At 43.0% G+C, this 17,855-nt stretch overlaps 1 protein-coding gene across 1 annotated transcript; it reads left to right on the top strand.

Moving 5' to 3' along the window:
- The first annotated feature begins 1,069 nt into the window (after window positions 1–1,069).
- LOC116440365 (mucin-5AC-like) lies at window positions 1,070–15,589 on the top strand. Its single transcript, XM_032101068.1, has 12 exons — window positions 1,070–2,708; window positions 4,528–4,782; window positions 5,848–5,960; window positions 6,272–6,491; window positions 6,657–6,809; window positions 7,113–7,220; window positions 7,982–8,224; window positions 9,853–9,936; window positions 10,541–10,653; window positions 12,727–12,925; window positions 13,418–13,555; window positions 13,792–15,589. The coding sequence occupies exons 1-12, from the start codon at window positions 1,304–1,306 to the stop codon at window positions 13,821–13,823; spliced, it is 3,063 nt and encodes a 1,020-aa protein (XP_031956959.1). The 5' UTR covers window positions 1,070–1,303; the 3' UTR covers window positions 13,824–15,589.
- Window positions 15,590–17,855: the final 2,266 nt, after the last annotated feature.

The raw sequence follows: 17,855 nt of genomic DNA, 5'->3' as shown, positions 1-17,855 counted from the left end.
TTCCTGTTAATTCTCTAGGAATTTTAGTTTAGAGCAATCATAGGATCATAGAATCATTTAGGACAGAAAAGACCTTTAGGATGATGTAGTCCAACCTTAAACCTAACACTGCTGAGTTCACAACTAAACTCTTTCCTAACTGTAAATGAAATAATATTTACAAGAAGAAAAGAACATAAAAAGTTGAAAGAATATGTAGACTAGGAATAGAAAGGTAAATCTCTACATTTATACAGAAAAGAAGTATCACCAGGAAATCAGTAAGATCTGCTCAAATTTATGCAAATGAAAAAGGAAGTATCAGAGATTCAATGGTAGTTAAGGAATAGCTACAAAAGTGTGAAACTGGAAATGAGGAAGGAAAGGAAAAACAATGAAGATGAGAACATTAAGTGAATGTTTCACACAAGAACCAAGTTACACTTGGTAGACGATTAAAGTACTTCACAGAATTACAGGGCAGCAATCCATAATCCACATTTCTGAAATTCTGACAGGTACCGGGACTGGAATGGCATTAGAGGGAAGAGACACAACGACTACCACCCCTGAGAGCCACATAAATGTCTTGAGGAGCACAGACAACAGAGAACAGAGAACTGGCCCAGATGCAAACAGCTCAGATGCCTCTATGGCAGAGCCCAACACTCAGACAACCCATTCCCTCCTGGGCACAAGCTCGCGGTCTCCCCTCACGATGAGGATGGTGGGTGGAGATGAGAGGATGAACACTACACTCACCACACCAGCACGGGAGGAGGGCTCATCAGGGATGTCTGCCAGGAGCCCAGCGCTCCCAACAGCAGGGCCTGGCACCACTGCCTCCAGCCTGGGCACAGAGAGTGGCACTGCTTCCTCCCTGCCTCTCAGCTCAGCAGTGACGAGCCACTCCTCCTCCTCCTCCTCTTCTCCCGAGGGCTCCTCAGCTGTGACTCCCAGCCCACAGCAAAGCAGCACCAGTGGCACCACTGAGACGCCCTTGGCCGCCGCATCCCACCCACCCACAGCACTGGTGTTCTCCTCTGTGTCCTCCCCTGCTGGCATTACAGGCACTGAGTCGGCTACCGTGACAGCAGAGCCCATCGTGGACAGCCCAGCTCCCAGCACACCCAGCACCAACCCAGTGGCTTCCACCTCTGGCACCCCTTCTGAGGGCTCCTCAGCTGTGACTCCCAGCCCACAGCAAAGCAGCACCAGTGGCACCACTGAGAGGTTCTTGGCCAACACATCCCACCCACCCACAGCACTGGTGTTCTCCTCTCTGTCCTCCACTGCTGGCTCTGCTGTGACAGCAGAGCCCACCATGACACAGGGACCAACTACCCCCAGGCCTGTGGCTTCTACCTCCAGCACCTCTCCTGCCTCAGGTACCATCGAGGACAGGCTTTCATCCACGCTGGGCAGAAGCACAGAGACATGGACAGCTGAGCTCACCTCCACACCCCTCACGCATGGACAAGCCATGGTGGAGGTGACGGCCACTTCATCTCCCATGGGGAGCCCCTTACCTTCTGTGAACACAGCCCCTGTAGGCAGCAGTGCCACGATTCCTCCTGGAGAAGGGGAAAGTTCCACCATGAATCAGGGGAGCGGAACGACAACTGACCCCAATGTCCAGACCTCCCATTCCCTCCCAGCCACATCCCTGGTGTCCCCTTCCACGATGAGGACGGTGAGTGAAGAAGGGAGGACGGACACTACACTCACCACACCAGCATGGGAAGGGAGCTCACTCAGGACATCGCCTGGGAGTGGTGCAGTGAGCCCAGCGCTCCCAACAGCAGGGCCTGGCACCACTGCCCCCAGCCTGGGCACAGAGAGTGGCACTGCTTCCTCCCTGCCTCTCAGCTCAGCAGTGACGAGCCACTCCTCCTCCTTCTCCTCTTCTCCCGAGGGCTCCTCAGCTGTGACTCCCAGCCCACAGCAAAGCAGCACCAGTGGCACCACTGAGACACCCTTGGCCGCCACATCCCACCCACCCACAGCACTGGTGTTCTCCTCTGTGTCCTCCCCTGCTGGCATTACAGGCACTGAGTCGGATACCGTGACAGCAGAGCCCATCGTGGACAGCCCAGCTCCCAGCACACCCAGCACCAACCCAGTGGCTTCCACCTCTGGCACCCCTTCTGAGGGCTCCTCAGCTGTGACTCCCAGCCCACAGCAAAGCAGCACCAGTGGCACCACTGAGACCCGCTTGGCTGCCTCATCCCACCCACCCACAGCATTTGTGTTCTCCAGTGCTGGTGTTACAGGCGTGGAGTCAGGTGCTGTGACAGCAGAGGAGGTGACACCCAGCCCTGCTCTCAGCACAGCCAGCACTAATCCAGTGGCTTCTGCCCCCATCACCTCTTCTGCCTCAGGTATCACTGAGTCCATCCATTCACCCACGCTGAGCAGCAGCACAGAGACACCGGCACCTCGACACACCTCCACGCTCCTCACACAGGGACACACCACAGTGGAGGTGACGGCCACTTCATCTCCCATGGGGAGCCCTTTGTCTTCCATAACCACAGCCCCTGGAGGCAGCAGTGCCACGACTCCTCCTGGAGAAGGGGAAAGTTCCACCATGAACCAGGGGAACAGAACAACAGCTGAGCCCACTGCCAAGACCTCCCATTCCCTCTCTTCCACGACCTTGGGAAGCCCATCCACAACAAACCACAGTATATCAACATCTGTTAATCCTTCTTTCACTGGAACTTGCTGTGAGTATTTTAACACGTTATACTAAATTTATTTTGCTCTATGTTTGGAAGAATTGAGTATAATTTTCTTTTATTATTGTTATATTTGGTTGGAATTTGAGCTTTTTACAATGTCTTTTTTAAGATGGGAATTTAATCTAGGAATATGAATCCCTGCATCTACATACTTTTCTCAAAAGCTGCAGCTCCTGTCTGCAGTTCTTTTTGAAATGACACACCTTGTCTTAGGCAGTGCCACAGGGGCAAAATGCTATGTAGTTATGCTGCATAGGCCAAGTTATGCCAGTGGAAAGTTTAACTGATTTTTATTTAAGTCTTGAAATTTCCTTTTATGAAATAGTAGAGGCAGTTCCTTCATTGGGACAATCGGGTTGAATTTATTTTTGCTAACTCGATTCTTATTTGTTTCAATACTAATTATTTTCTAGTGTATATTTAAGTTTTTGCCAAAGGGCTGTCTGCCCATATTCAAAGAATACGCAGTAATGAATCTTTCATCATTTTTTAATGGATAAAAAGGTAAAGCAAAGATGGAAAAGAGGAGAATGCAGTCTTTTTGTACTCTGCACCCAAAAAAAAAAGGCAGCATGACTTCCATTTTTAGTGCATAATAGTATTCTTCAAGATCTACAAGTCCAAGGGATTAATCCTTTCCCTGATCTGGAGTCACAGTGTTCATGGAATGCAGCAGGAGATGTGCCCATGCACAATAAGGTGCAACTTGGTCTTTGACAATGGCTCAATGGCCAAGGACAGCCTGGTGACGAGTGGTTCCTCAGGGGTCACTACTGGGACCGGCGCTGTTTAATGTCTTTGTGGGTGACATGGACAGCGGGATTGAGGGTGCCCTCAGCAAATTGGCTGATGGCACCACACTGTGTGGTGCAGTTGGCATTCTGGAGGGAAGGGATGGCATCCAGAGGGACCTGGACAGGCTTCAGAGGCGGCCCTGTGTGAACCTCATGGAGTCCAACGAGGCCAAGTGCACGGTCCTGCACATGGATCAGGGCAGTGCCAAGCACAAACACAGGCTGGGCACGAATGGACTGAGAGCAGCTCTGAGGAGAAAGACTTGGGGGTGTTGGTGGGTGAGAAGGGGCATCACTTGGCCATGTGCCCTCACAGCCCAGAAAGCCAAAAGCACCGTGGTCAGCAGGGAAGGGGGCATTCTGCCTCTCTGCCCCACTCAGGTGAGGCCCCACCTGGAGAGCTGCCTCCAGCCCTGGGGTCCCCAACATGAGAAGGATGTGGAGCTGCTGGAGGAGGTCCAGAGGAGGTCACAAAGGTGCTTTCACCTCTGAAGTGGAGACAGGCTGAAAGTTGGTGTTGTTCAGCCTGGAAAAGGCTCTGGGGAGACCTTAGAAACCCTTCCAGTACCTAGAGAGAACCTACAAGAGGGACTTTGTACAAGGACATGTAGTGACAGGACAAAGGAGAATGGCTTCCAATTGAAAGAGTGTAGGGTTAGAGTAAATAATAGGAAGAAGTTCTTCCCTGTGAGGGTGGGGAGGCCCTGGCACAGGTTGCCCAGAGAGGCTGTGGATGCCCCATCTCTGGAAGTGATCAAGGCCAGGTAGGATGAGGCTCTGAGCAACCTGAAGGTGTCCCTCCCATGGCAAGGGTTGGAACTGGATGATTTCTAATGTTCCTTCCAACCTCTTCTGTGACTCACTGATATGGTTCTATGTTGCATATCTTTAAAAAACATTGCAGAGACTTAATTCTTCCCTTAGGCAGTCACTTTTTCATTAATACTTTATTCCTTAAAGACACAGACTGTAACTACATGTTTCACAAGAATTTCCTTTTTGCTTTTCAGCTCCTATCACTTTGTCCATCCAGCTGGAGGAAGTGACCAGTACAATGATACAGTTCAGCTGGGAGCCTCAAGGTGGCACAGGAGACAGTCCTTACACAGTGCGACTGCTGGGAAAATCGGGAGAGATGAAGAAGAAAATCCTAAATGGAACAAGTACTGTATTTGAAAATCTGCTTTCTGGTCATCAATACCAAATATCCGTGGATGTTTCAACTTGCTCTAAGAATGTCAGCACCTCCTTGACAGTTCAGACAGGTATTTCCTCTGGAATTTTTTCTTTTTCTGTTAGCAAACTAACACATTCATGGCCTGAACATGAAGCCCTTTTACACTGAGCACCTACCTGGACATGAATAAGTGTTGGGGAAGATGAAACAGGAAAACCTTGGAAATATGATTGCCTGACAAAAGATTTTGGGAATATGAAAACTACAGGCAACATCAAAATGAAAGCCACTTTTGAAATACCAGGTCTTAGTTACTGAACAACTGGAAAACAATGGTATGGCCACTGAAGTAATCCCCTCTTGATGGAACAATACCCTCTGCTTGCAAACAGGTCCAAGGGTCAGAGCAGACCCTACTAGCTCAGCAGAAGGGGTCCAAAGAGTAGTTTTTAGAAGTTAAGATGTAACACTCTATGGTAATATAAGAACTCTTATAGGCTGTATGTAAATGCTATAGGATTTGTATCTTGTATTAGATTGGTTAGTGACAATTAGAATATTCAGTACAGAAGATGATTTATTGTATTGTAACCAGGACTTCAGACTCTTCTATTCATTCTCACTTCCATTCTCTCTTCTATTCATTCTCTATTCCTCTCTTCCACTTCTACTCTTACTTCCACTCTTGCTCTTACACCCTCTCTCTCTCTCTCACCCGTTTTACTCTCTTACTCTCTTGGGCCTGCTCAGAGCTGAGTCTGGCAGCTCTGAGCAGTGCCCCAATACCCACGCCCTTTACAATAAACCGACTGTGTCCCAAGACCTGCTTATAGAGATCTCTCCATCCGTCACCGTCTACGTCCGGCCATCCAGTAACCTACAAATAAGCCATATACTGAAATGAGTAAGCAAAAGGAGGCCAAACTTTCAGAAATTTAAAGACAGCCTGCAAATTTTCATGGGGCTAAGGTCCAGAGCCCCGCTAGTCCTCCTGCCAAATTCAAAGCTTTACTGAGCTAGAACCACAGCAGTTCAATGTTCTAGACTCTCCCAGCTCCATACACTTTATTTCCCAAGCCTTCCTTAGCTGAAATATAATTTTTAAACAATAACTTCATTTTTTCTGGTTATTCTATCTTTCATATCTCCACAGCTGCTGAAGTCTACAGTGGAACCACCAGGATTACCAGTGAAGATTTCAAGCCTGCGTATCAGAACAAATCAAGTAGAGAATTTATGGAGTTTGAAAATAAGTTCATTACGGAGGTACTTTGCTTAGAAATTCTAAACTAAAATTTTATTTTCTGCTGAGCTCTTCCTAGTGTAAATAATCATGAGGATCTGGATATGAATAGATTAAATGTGGGTGGGAAAGATTGTGTGATGGTTAGAAATGAAGAAGTGCTTACTTTTCATTTATGTTGCTGTCCTCTGAGGCCCTGATTTAAAGGAAATTCTGTCTGGAAGTTATACATATTCCCCTATTATGAGAGTGGTTTTTAATTGAATTATGGCCAGCATGTTGCTATATATTAAAGAAAAAAAAAAGATAATAACTTAAACCTTTTACTTTGCAGATAACAAAACATCTGCCACAGAAGCTACAAGAATTAAAAAATGGAACAAAAATGCGTATTGTAATTAACAGCATCACGGAAGGAAGTGTGATTGTGCTCTTTGACATTGTGTTGGATGTTGAACAAAATATAACAAAACCAGAGGTTTCAGATGCTTTTACAGAGGCCCTTAACAGGAGTACAGAATTTGAAGTTGATCTTAGAAAGACTGTTGTAGAAGGTATGAATTTGTTCATCCCTGTGAATTCAAGTGTGTTTTTCACTGATGGTAACATCCAGTGAAATGGGATTTGGTTGGGAAAGGCAAATGGTATTTGGTTTATCTCTTTTTCCGATACTGACTTAAATCTTTGTTCTCCTCCTGTTATGTTTAACTCCACTGTAGCAAGGAATAGCTGTCAGCCAGGTTTAAATGACTGTGACCAAAATGCAACCTGCACTGCTGAAGGAGCCACTTACTCCTGTGGATGCAACAAAGGATTCACTGATAAGAGTCCCCAGGTTCCAGGGAGAGTTTGTCAGCAGGATCTGCCTTCACGTAATTGCTTTATATAAGTTTAAAAACCCAATCCAAACCCAAGCCCAAGCTGAATCTTAAAAAATTTGCATGTTCGGTCTTTTCCCTCCCCTGGCCCTCTTTAGGTAATATCTAATTATGATTATGTACACTGGGCTTGGAGGGATTTGATGTCATGTGGTACCACAGTTAAATATTTCAGCAAACAATAGAAGAATGTTTCCTGGGCTTGTTTTTTGAAAGTTGTTTACAAAAATAAAAAGCATAAACTTGGTGAACTTTCAAATAAATTCTACTCACTGCCTCCAAATTTCTGTTTCACAGAACAGACAACTCCAGTCCCTCCAGACACCAACACCACCAAGACAACTGGATTTACAGGATCTACATCTAATTCCATTTTCACTACCACATTTACGTCAGCACCTTGCAGTAAGTAAATATTTGATACTGAATAGTAGAATGAAAATTATCCAATCAGACACAATATTCTTCTTCATTGGTCATATCAGCTGTGAGGTAAAATCCCTCAGCATAATTTCAGAAAGGGAAGACTGATAAAATCACTGGAAATACATAATTATGTAAATATCAATCGAGGCAGTTTCTACACCTTGGTAAAGCTCTCCTGGACCCAGTAAATGTTCACTGGGTGCCTGCCTGCAGGCATAAACCACTGTGATAGGTGATTTTTCTTAACCCTATTATGAAGCACATTTAATAAATGCCTCTCTACTGCTCTGAATTTAGGATTTCCTGGTGGTATTTTAATAATACATCCTCCTGAGGATATCAGGATGAGTCAAATCTCAGTCCACCTCAGAATGCTCATGTTTTTCTCAACCAGCCACATCAATTCTCCATTGTCTTAAAGCAACATTGTACAATTCTGACCATTTACCACACCTTGCCTGCAATTAGAAAGGCTAGAAGCAAGTAGAATGTCACCCATTTGTGTTTTGGAGCCATCAAACAAATGGCTCCAAACCATTAATGTATGGTTTCTGTCTGTAGAGCAAAGGGTTCACCTCTGCTCTGGTGGGAGAATGAGGTGAAAAACTGAAATCAGCTCCAACAAAACACACAAGAGTTTATATTGCTTTCATTTGTATTTTTTCTTCAGTATTAAATGTGTAGAATTGCAGAAGTGAAATGAACTGCTCTTAGCTGTATGAAACTTTCTCACTTTGCAGTGCCAGTGTCCGTCGAAGTTCAGAACGTCACTGCAGAAGAAATACAACTCAGCTGGACCAGTGGCAGCAAAGGCAGCCTTTACAACATCTCTGTCAGGGATGGAAGCCAGGAAATATACAAAACAACTACAGAAGAGACAAAAGCTGTGTTTAAGCACCTGCTTCCTGGCCATGTGTACATCATTTCTGTGGCAGTGTCATCTTGTGCTGAGAAGAATCAGACTTCAGTCACTGTCCAAACAGGTACCTCCTCCATCACCCTGGCATTTCTTTTCAATTACTATAAACTCACAGAGTCTTGTTGCAATATGATCTGGATTGGATCTCACAGACTCTTATTCCTGCAAGTCATTTTTATTTATTTGACTCATCCCCTTACTTGGATAGGACTGTGTGGATTAAAGAGGAGTTTGCAAGAGTAAGAACTCACTCTGTAAAGTTTCTGATCATGTTTTATTATTGAGCCAGATAATTCTGTACAGAAGTCAGGATATTTTGGTTGTAAATTTACCAGAAAATATTCTGGTAGTGTGAAGTTTAGGTTCTACGTGCTCTTGTGATTGCAAGCAGTCCTTAATTGTCATTGTTACCTTTTTAATTTCATCCTAGGTTACAGACATTAAAACAAATTGTTTAATTGTGTGTCTGTACTAAAACTGATTCTCAAGGGACATGACACATAATATCCCTCTACAGCAAAGTTTCTCCTTTAAAGCTCCCCATTGGCATCTCCCCCTTAGCCAATTCCTTTAGACAAAACTTTTTCCACTAAAAGAATTGCCACTTGGCACAGTATAATATTGCTTTTCTATCATTGGAAGAGATCAAAAATCAGCCTGTCAAAGGAAACCACTGGGTTATTTTGGCCTGATACACGTTTCATAAAACTGTGCTGCACTTTATCGTTCTTTCCCAGTGGCTGAGAAAGTGTTCACGATTTCTTTTTATATAACTTAAAAGATCTAACTTGACTTTTGGCAATTGTAACTTTCTTCCAGCATTTCTTGACCTCTAAAACATTTGCAATCCTTTCTTGAGTTCTCTAGTGGATTGTCTGATTATTCTCAAAACCCTTCTAGGGCAATTATTCTGGCAGTTGACTGTGGGGGTTCCTTCTAATGGACTTATCCTCTGTCTTAGTCTTTAGGACCACAAAGCCAAGGAATTCTCATCATAATTTCCATTGAAATCTTTTAATTCTTCAGTCCACTGGCTTTCATTTATTAGTTTCTCTATTTAAAAAAAAAAAAAAAAAAAAAGGTTTCCTTTTGTAACCTGGAGCCATCTGCCCTACCAGAAAAGTGTTTGTAATCTAATTAAAAAGAGCAATAAAGACCAAGTCATCCATATTTTATGTGAAGTTAAAGATTATATTCAATTCTATGAGGAGAACTGGAGATATAACCACATAAAACCTGCTATACCACCCTTTAATGGGTTTTGACCCATTATAAATAATTCAGATTAGCCAGTCCAGGCAAGCATACTGAGGTTTTGAGACTCCAGGATGCATATTTTTTCCAAAAGAAATTGCAGGTGACTTTTACTTCTGAAAGCTCCATCTATCTTACCTGAGTTGTACGAGCATGTAGCAGCACAACCTATATCTTTAGCTCTCATAAGAAATCAGAGTTCTCAATGCTACTTCAGTGAGTTCTCACATACCACCTACCCACCCACCACCTGCCTCTCTTTTGATATGCTCCAATTTTATAACTTGCAATTCTAAGTTCTCACTGGGCCAAAGGAACTTCTGCTTAGGTGACTCCTTGGCCATAATTAAAGACTTCCACTTATTCCATAATTTTCTTATTAGCAGCAATAATGCATGCACAGAAGTGATTATCTTGACTTTTAAATTTATTTTACAGATTCTGCTTCCTGTTTCGAAATGACTGAGTTTTGTTTAGCAGAAAGTACTGGCTGCTCTGAGTTAAAAGGCATGGCATGCTCCAGTAAGTTTATAGAACCTTAACATTTGTTTATCCATAACTATGGGGTATTATTTCACAATATAGTATCTTCCATGAGTATTTTGCCATCTGCTTTATGATGTCAGTTCACACAGCATCTGAAGTTCACACTGCTTTGGTGAAGAAGCTGCCTCCATCAAACTTCAGTGTCAGCTTCCAGCTCTATTTTAGTCTGGACTTTTCTATGTAAAGCCTTCTTCTTTTGGCTCAGGGCTCATCCACCTACTCGGGAGGATTTAAACACACTCAGAGCCTTGCAGATTCTAACAGACTGATGTTGCTCCTGCTGGAATCAATGGGAGAGTGGCTGTTGAATTAGTGGAGTGGGATGCACCCTGAATAATACAGGAATGGTGAGCAAGTTGTGAGCATTGTGATGGCTGACAAACTTAGAGAGATTCAGCTCTGAAGGTTCCAAAGCCAGGGCATTAGACACATATGACACACTCTATTATCATTATTTGATTAGTTTCTGGTTTTATCAATTCTTATTATAAATATATGAGATAACAAAGTCCAAAGACCAATTATGGAGTGACATCCTGGGAACCATCTCATTGTTTCTTCTTTTTTAATTTTTTTCTAGAAAACCAAGCATTTGCCTGCAGCGTTGTTTTAAAAAGCCAGATATTTAATAATACACTTTACAACTCTGAGAGTGAACACTACAAAACATTGTCTGGAAAGATCACAACAGATGTAAGTTGATGCAATCTTCTTTGTCAACTTGAATGAACCACAGAAAGGCTTGTGATTAGCAGCCTCAGACTCCTACATTCATTGTTAAATCAAGACTGGGACAGGTGAAAAAGAAAAGACAGTATAGGGAGCACAAAATCTGCCAAGGACAGACAGTTTGTTGTTCAAAGAGGAGGGTTATATTCCCTAAGCCATCCTCAAATATAAGTTATGTAGTGAAAGGCACTTTAAAATTCTATTTTTGTAAGTTCAAGGAACATCCTGTTCTGCTTACTTTCTCCCACTTCGCTAAACTGATGCCTGTGGAGGCAAAAAAAGAATATTCCTCAAAAACAGCGTTTCAACACAGACTTGGAAACATGAAAACTTTGCAAGTGTGTACTGTGAGTCCAGATCATTGGCAATTCACTTCATGGAAGTGGCTGCAGGACTGGACAAAGTATCAAGGGGGTCATCTCAGGGGGAAAATGAGGAGAGAAAGTGGAAGCTTTGAGCTAGCAAAGCTGACAGGCAGAAGCAGCAGTCTGGCACTTCTTTAACAGCATGTTCAAGAAAAGCACTAATAATTTCAACACCTCTCAGGAATCCTGATGTATATAAGTCTGTTGGAAAGGTAAAATTACTGGGAGATTGGGGTAGACTGCTTTAAATAACTAACACAGCTATTTTTAGTGTGATGATCATACCCTTTAGCTAAGAAACCACAGATTTCAAAAGCAGTAATTAATTTGTTCTCACCACGCCAACTCGGAGGTAACCTTGTCTTATGACTGCTAACGTCTCCACTTCATGGATAAAAAATTTACTTTAGTAAATTTAGAAGGTTTCATCCAACCTGACTGAATGCAACAGGAATCCCTTTACTGGCTTTTAAGAAGCTTTTACCTCGTGCAAAGTGTCACCTTTTCTTCAAAAAATGACAAAATCAAAGAGAGGCTGTACTAAAATGATTGGAAATATAGACAATTTATGTACTGGATTTATTTTTTCAATCTGAATGTTGAACTACTTCTTTTATATTCCACAGTACTACCACTTTGTAGTAGTAGCTTTGAAATTTTACAGTTTTACCTGCATAAGTCAGGTTTCCTATCCAGACTGCTCATCAAGGTGAGGAAAAGAAAAGCATTTTTGAAGTCTCTGGCCAAAGAACTTAATGTGATGTAAAGTCTGACATGGGGATATATCTCACAGAAAAGATGGAGGAAAACTGAGCAGTGACTCAGAACAAGGTCTGTTATCATCTATGAAAAATAGCAATCTTTCAGACTTTTCAGGTAAAATACCATATTTATCCACAGTGAGAAGATAACTTCTCTTAGTGGGTTGAATCAAACACTTAATTTTCTGAAAAGAACAGTCCTGACAAAAACATATCAACCAGTCTTATCTAAAAAAGGGGACTGCTTGTTCTTGCTCTATATCCTTATGGAAGCACTAAGCAAGACTCTACTTTTGGAGATATCAGTGCAATTGATTTGATTTTGATTGGTGTCATGGGATTACACTCGGTTTATGCCAGAATGATTGAGAGGCAAATCACACCCCTGTCTCTCTTTTAGAGAATAGGTATTCTCTAGCATCATGACTTTGAAAATCTGGTGGCAAAAAAAAGTTTTAGACCTCTAACATCAAGTTCTGTGCAGTTAGTGTGTGCTGGTAGTTCAAGGACCATGCTTGAAGTTTAGTTGCACATGTTAAAAAAAGTTAGGGGACACTGAACATAACTTTAGAAATATTGGGTGCTCTTTGTAGATTCCAAGTTTCGTACAGTCGGGGTCCCATATGGGTTTGTGGAGGAGGACAACTTGTTTTAATGCATTATTCATTGATAACTAGCTAAACAGATTGGAGCTTTGGAAGTCAAACTTAGATTTCACATTTTCAACCACAGACAATGCGTTGCTCCGGAATCCTCTTTCAATAAGTTTTTTATTTGTTGTTTCAAACCAATTACCTTGGAAGAATAGTAAGTGAAGAAAATTAATATCCTGATGTGTGCAGGATGTGTGCATTCCTGCTCTGCCCCAGCTGAGTGACAAGTGGAATAAATATCAATTTCACCTTGCACAGGTTGTTAGAGACATGCGCGCTGAACTGAACAATGACCGCTTCGATATCGTCGTGCTTGGGTTCAGACCTGGCAGTGTGGTTGTTGATTTTCTCTCCCTGTTGCCAAAAGAAGAGCCTGTGGATGTTTATTTTATATGGACCAGCCTGACTAAAATTATAAGGAACGAGTTTGGGAACCAAACTAAAGTAATGGTGCAACGTAAGTGATGCTGAAACAGCTTCTCTTTAATGGTGTGGGGACTAAAGGGTCAGATCTACTGCTTTTAAGATGATAAATTAACTTCTTTCTTTTAAGAAGTTCAAATAGTTCAAGTAACCTACTTAAACATTCACTGAACACATAGTGATTTCATACAGATTATGGATCTATTTTAAAGAGTGATTACGTATACCCAATTCCAGATTCAAAGGATGGGTCCTCTTCACACTAAAGGATCTAAAGACTCTCAGATTCCATCAAGAAAATCCTCAGAGCAGCTGTTATGGGTGTCACCAAGAGATCACAAGAACCCTCAGAAAAGATTTCTAGTTAACAAATCTTCACTACATACAAAAACATTTTCAATATTATTCAAAAGTTTCAAAGCTGCCAAGCAGTAAAACACAGCTGTCACTTAGGGCTCCAGGATTTCTTACACCCACTTTTTACTGTTTCTAGCTAACATTTCTAAAATGTGTTTTGAATTTTCAGCTCTGTCTGTTCAGCCATCAACTGACAACTATTCCTCCTGGAGAGTAGCAGTGATTGTCCTTGGAGTTTTACTTGGAGTTGCATTAGTGCTGATTCTCTTGGCAATACTGTTTTACATCTATGTGAGGAGAAGATCAGGTAAATACTTGGTTGAACCCTCAGGACTCATGGGAATGTTTGTCTACAAGCACTTGTAGGACAAGCCATCAGTTTCACTTAAGTATTTTGGGTAAGGCAGAAGATTAATATATTTGTCTTAAAATTCAATGTTAATTGTTTATATTAACTTAGGATAGTTCTACCCTCTCCTTCACAATGTCCATCATCAAATTCCTCAGCTTCCAACAACACCTAATGGATCTTCCTTTAAACAGGTATGGAATTTTTCACATTGTACACGTGGTAGAGTGAGAAACAGAGAAACTTCTCTTCAGCCTATCCCCTATAGGTACTGCAATGCCTCCTAACACTGGAAATCTAAGAGAGACGTGATCCAAAGTACTCAATACTGTCTTGTATTTAGGTGACACTGAAAACAGGGTGGCTGAGCCTGGTAGCTGTGTCGGGTCACCTGAATGCCCAGCTGAGCCCAGAGTCATCCTGTTGGGCTTTGTGTACTTGGCCAAGGGTGATTCACCTCCCCTGAGACTTTTAGCACCAAATAAAGATGCCTCTTTCTCTCCTGTGACTGCAGAATGGGCCCAGGATAACTAGTGTTCTAGCATATACATCTTGGTTAGGAGCTTGGAGAAAAATGGGATACATCTCAGTTATGTGGGCTAGCTATAGAAGTCCAGTGGACCAGAAATATGATTTGGAGGCTTCTGAATTTGGAGTTTCCTTTAATTGCTGGGCTATGAAGAAATAACTGCTTATAGGTCAAAAGCATAGCATGCTAAACACAGATGTGGCTTCACAGCATAGCCTTAATGCATTATGGGATGGGGGAAGGGAAACAATAGGTTAATTTGAGCCAAAAGTATTTTTCTCACCTGTTTTTGCCTGTTAAAAATGGTTGGCTGAGCAAGGACGTGCCATATAGTGCAATTTTGTCCTGCCCTTGGTAATTCTAAAGTAGAGTCCAGTAGAAGCAGCTCCTGTGGCATTGGAGCAGACCTTGCTTTAGATATCTTAAGCAATTAGAAGAAACGACCTTTACCTTTTCCCACCACTCTTAGCTGCAGTCCTGATGAAGTTGCAGTCTGTTTCTCCTAGGGTGTAGTTTTTCCTGCTTGGAATGTGCTGAACAGATGACAAAGGGCAGTTTACTGCTGTACATACTTGCAGCAGGATTTATGGGTTTCATTTCAAACCAGCTCTCCCTGTATCTGTGTATTTTGTCAGTCTGCCTACACTCGGAGTTCCTGTTGAGACACTGAGTACCCCGTGATGTTGAGGCCCTGGCTCATGCCCCCTGAGCAGCCCTGGGTTTTGGGGATTATGTTACGGTTATTTGGCACAGGTTAGAGTAAGATGGTGCCAGAACTGCAGCACAGGGTGGGAGCTCAGCAGAGTGGTGGTGCACAAGCAGCTGTGCTCTGCTCCGTGTGCAGCCAGTGTTCATTCTTTTTATCCCTCCTTCCCTGTGCTATAGCACAGCTCCCTGCCAAGGACCCTGTCTGGAGTATTAATTTTAGTAGCAGGGACCTATGAAACAGGGTCTTGCATGCCTTGCTCTCCCTTTGCTTCCATGTAGTGTCAATTTGTCTGTCCTGCTTAGGTCTGAGGTGGGGAGTCACGGCCACCTCACTGATGGAAAGAGAGCGTGGTTAGTATTTGGTAAACATATATTATGTGGCTTTTAAATATAGCTAGCTCTGGTGTTCCATTCACTGAGTAGTCACTCAACAATGTATTCTGTCAGTCAATACAAGTTCCCCAGGGAGCTCTGTTGAAAATACAAATGAGTGCTCTTGCTTATGTTAATACTCTTTTATTTGTTCTTTGAGGGATCTACTTTGAATAGCAAATCCTCATTGCCAGTAAAGCTTCCTGATGTCCTTGTAAATAGTGTTAAATAAAGACCATGTACAGCAGGCTTGTACTATAGAATCCTGGGATTGTTCATGCAAAATGTACTTAACATACCTGGAAAAAAAAAAGTGGTATTTTAAACTATTTTCTCAAAGATGCTTTCCAAATAAAATCTTTATTTTTACAATTGTGCATTCTGAAGGAATCTGCTGTTCTTGTTTTGTCATGTAAATTGGAGCCTCTTCTACCTGTGGGGGGGAGGGTGGCCAGTGCAGTCCACAACAGAGCTAACCTTGGTATGATTAAACAGAGGATGATGTCTTTGAGCTAGATTAAACAAGAGAGAAGATCTACTGAATCTAGTTTTTTTACCTTCTACTTCATTAAAAATCCCCCCTACCACCACAGTGTGGAGTCTAGACTCTGCCAACTCCCTGAAAATGAGAGCAAGAGAAGCCAGATCTGCCCTTTCCACAGAGGATCCCTTCCTCCCTTCCAAACAGCATTGATGGGCTCCTCATGCATATTCCCTTCTCAGAGAGAGGCAGCAAGTGGGACAGAGAAATATATGGCTGAGGATAAGACACTCAAAAGTATCTAGTTATCCCACTCTGAATCTTGATATCAGTGGGATTTAAGCAATTCCTCCATTTTTGTGTGTCAGGATGTCTGTGACTGAGAAAGGGCATTTTGCCTGTATCAAACTCACTTTTTCCCCCCTGGAACTGACTGACACTATGATCCAGAAAAACTTGAGCTACCTACCAATCCCTCCATGCACGCTGTGATCAAGGCCAAGGTCTTAGGAAACAGTGTTCTGTTCCTATTGGAACTGAGGAGATGAGACCCAAGTCTTCAGCTGATTTTTTTTAACAATTGCACCTTTCCACAGTTTATTATTCCAGCTTCTGTCAATAACCAAAAGCTTTTGCTTCATGAGTATGAGAAAATCGTGGTGCTCTGGAGCCAGAACCACACACAGCTGTTGAATGCATTCCCAAGGGCACAGGCAGTTTAAGACTGGATAAAGCCAAGCCTTGGTTGTGCACTTGCCATCTCCTATCTAATTGGGATTATTTAGGCTATGCTAGGGATTTCCCTTAGTGCCCTAGTCATTGGAGATTTGTGATGGAACAACACCTGGAAAGGAAGGAGAAAGCAATAGGACATGATCTCAGTCTTAACAAAACAGGCCCGGGAAACACTGGGAATGCCATGTCTGCCCTGCTGTCCCCCAGCCTGTGACAAGCCAGGTGCCAAAGGAACAGAAGGAACTGGGGATGAATACAGGAGCAGAAGTTCCCTCTGCAGGGAGCTGGCTCTGCCATGTGCTGGAATAAAGACTGGAGTGAGAGACTAAAGGGTCTAGAGACACTCAAGTTACACAAATCAGCAACAAGAGGGGTCAGAGTCACAAACAACATAGCAATGTGCCTTCCCCAAACTTAGCTGCTTGCTTTCCTCTTCTCAAACAGCAAGAAAATGCTGTAGGACTTCAGGTCATCCTAAGTACACGTTGCCCTATAGCCTAAGGAGTGCATGGGTGCCCTCAGCATGGCCTGGAAAAAGGAACTGTGGGATTTGGGTCAGGCAGCTGGTGCCAGGAAATGGGCACGAGCTGCTGAGACATCAGCCAGCCCCCTCCCCAGGCCCACATTCCCTGCACAGGATATTGCAGGGCTCTACCACTGGCTGTGGTTAGTCCTCATCATTGACTTGGTAATAAAAAACCTGCTGGCATCAGCTTCCAAGTGTACTAATGTGGAAAAAATCCAGGAATAGAAATATTACTGTTGGTAATCCAACAATTTTGGACACTTTTATGGGAGCTGAGCTGTCCAATGACATCACATTCTGGGGACCCAAATCAATAACATCCCTGTTTAGCTACCATCAAATGCATCAAGCTGGTGTAGCTGCCTGCTGCAAACCCAGTTTCTCCTTTCTGAGCAGATGCAGGCTGTGCTGCTGCTGAAAAGGAGTAGGATTTAAACATTTTTGGTGTATAAACACACCAATCAGCCATTTGTTTCCAGAGTTAACTGGTTCTTTTAAGGACTCAGTTTCCAAAGAGTCAAAAAATGTAGGGCTGTGTGCAACTTCTGGTCAGAAAGCTTGCAGTGAAAAACTGGGATCTGTCCAGCTCACATCCACTTTGCTGTCACATGGCCCCAGTTAAAAGTCTGCCCTGAGGAAATGAAGTTCTTTTTGTGCTGTAGGTCACATCTCTCTCCAGTTGTCTTGATGTGGGGGACACCTGAACTTTGCATGGTCAAATATATGTGAAATTGGGCTAGAAACTGTAGCAATAATTGATGTTTTAACTCAGGGAAATAGAAGCTGTTGTTGCTGGTGTTGTACACGCCCTGTTCTAAGCCCACCACGATCCTGTACTGGCAGCAACACAACACAGGTTAGGCAGGATTCGAAACGACTCAAAATGATTTTAGGATGGCTTGGTCCT

This window comes from Corvus moneduloides, chromosome 2 (genome assembly GCF_009650955.1).
Source record: "Corvus moneduloides isolate bCorMon1 chromosome 2, bCorMon1.pri, whole genome shotgun sequence".
Lineage (NCBI taxonomy): Eukaryota > Metazoa > Chordata > Aves > Passeriformes > Corvidae > Corvus > Corvus moneduloides.
The sequence above is the reverse complement of the archived record's forward strand: the minus strand, read 5'-3'. Positions and strand labels throughout refer to the sequence as shown.

Bases quoted from the DNA above. Each gene is read 5' to 3' on its own strand.
- LOC116440365 (XM_032101068.1), top strand. From the start codon at position 1,304: ATGACACAGGGACCAACTACCCCCAGGCCTGTGGCTTCTACCTCCAGC. The intron at 8,225-9,852 runs GTACCTCCTCCA...TTTATTTTACAG, and splicing joins TTCAGTCACTGTCCAAACAG to ATTCTGCTTCCTGTTTCGAA. The intron at 13,556-13,791 runs GTAAATACTTGG...TCCTTTAAACAG, and splicing joins CTATGTGAGGAGAAGATCAG to GTATGGAATTTTTCACATTG.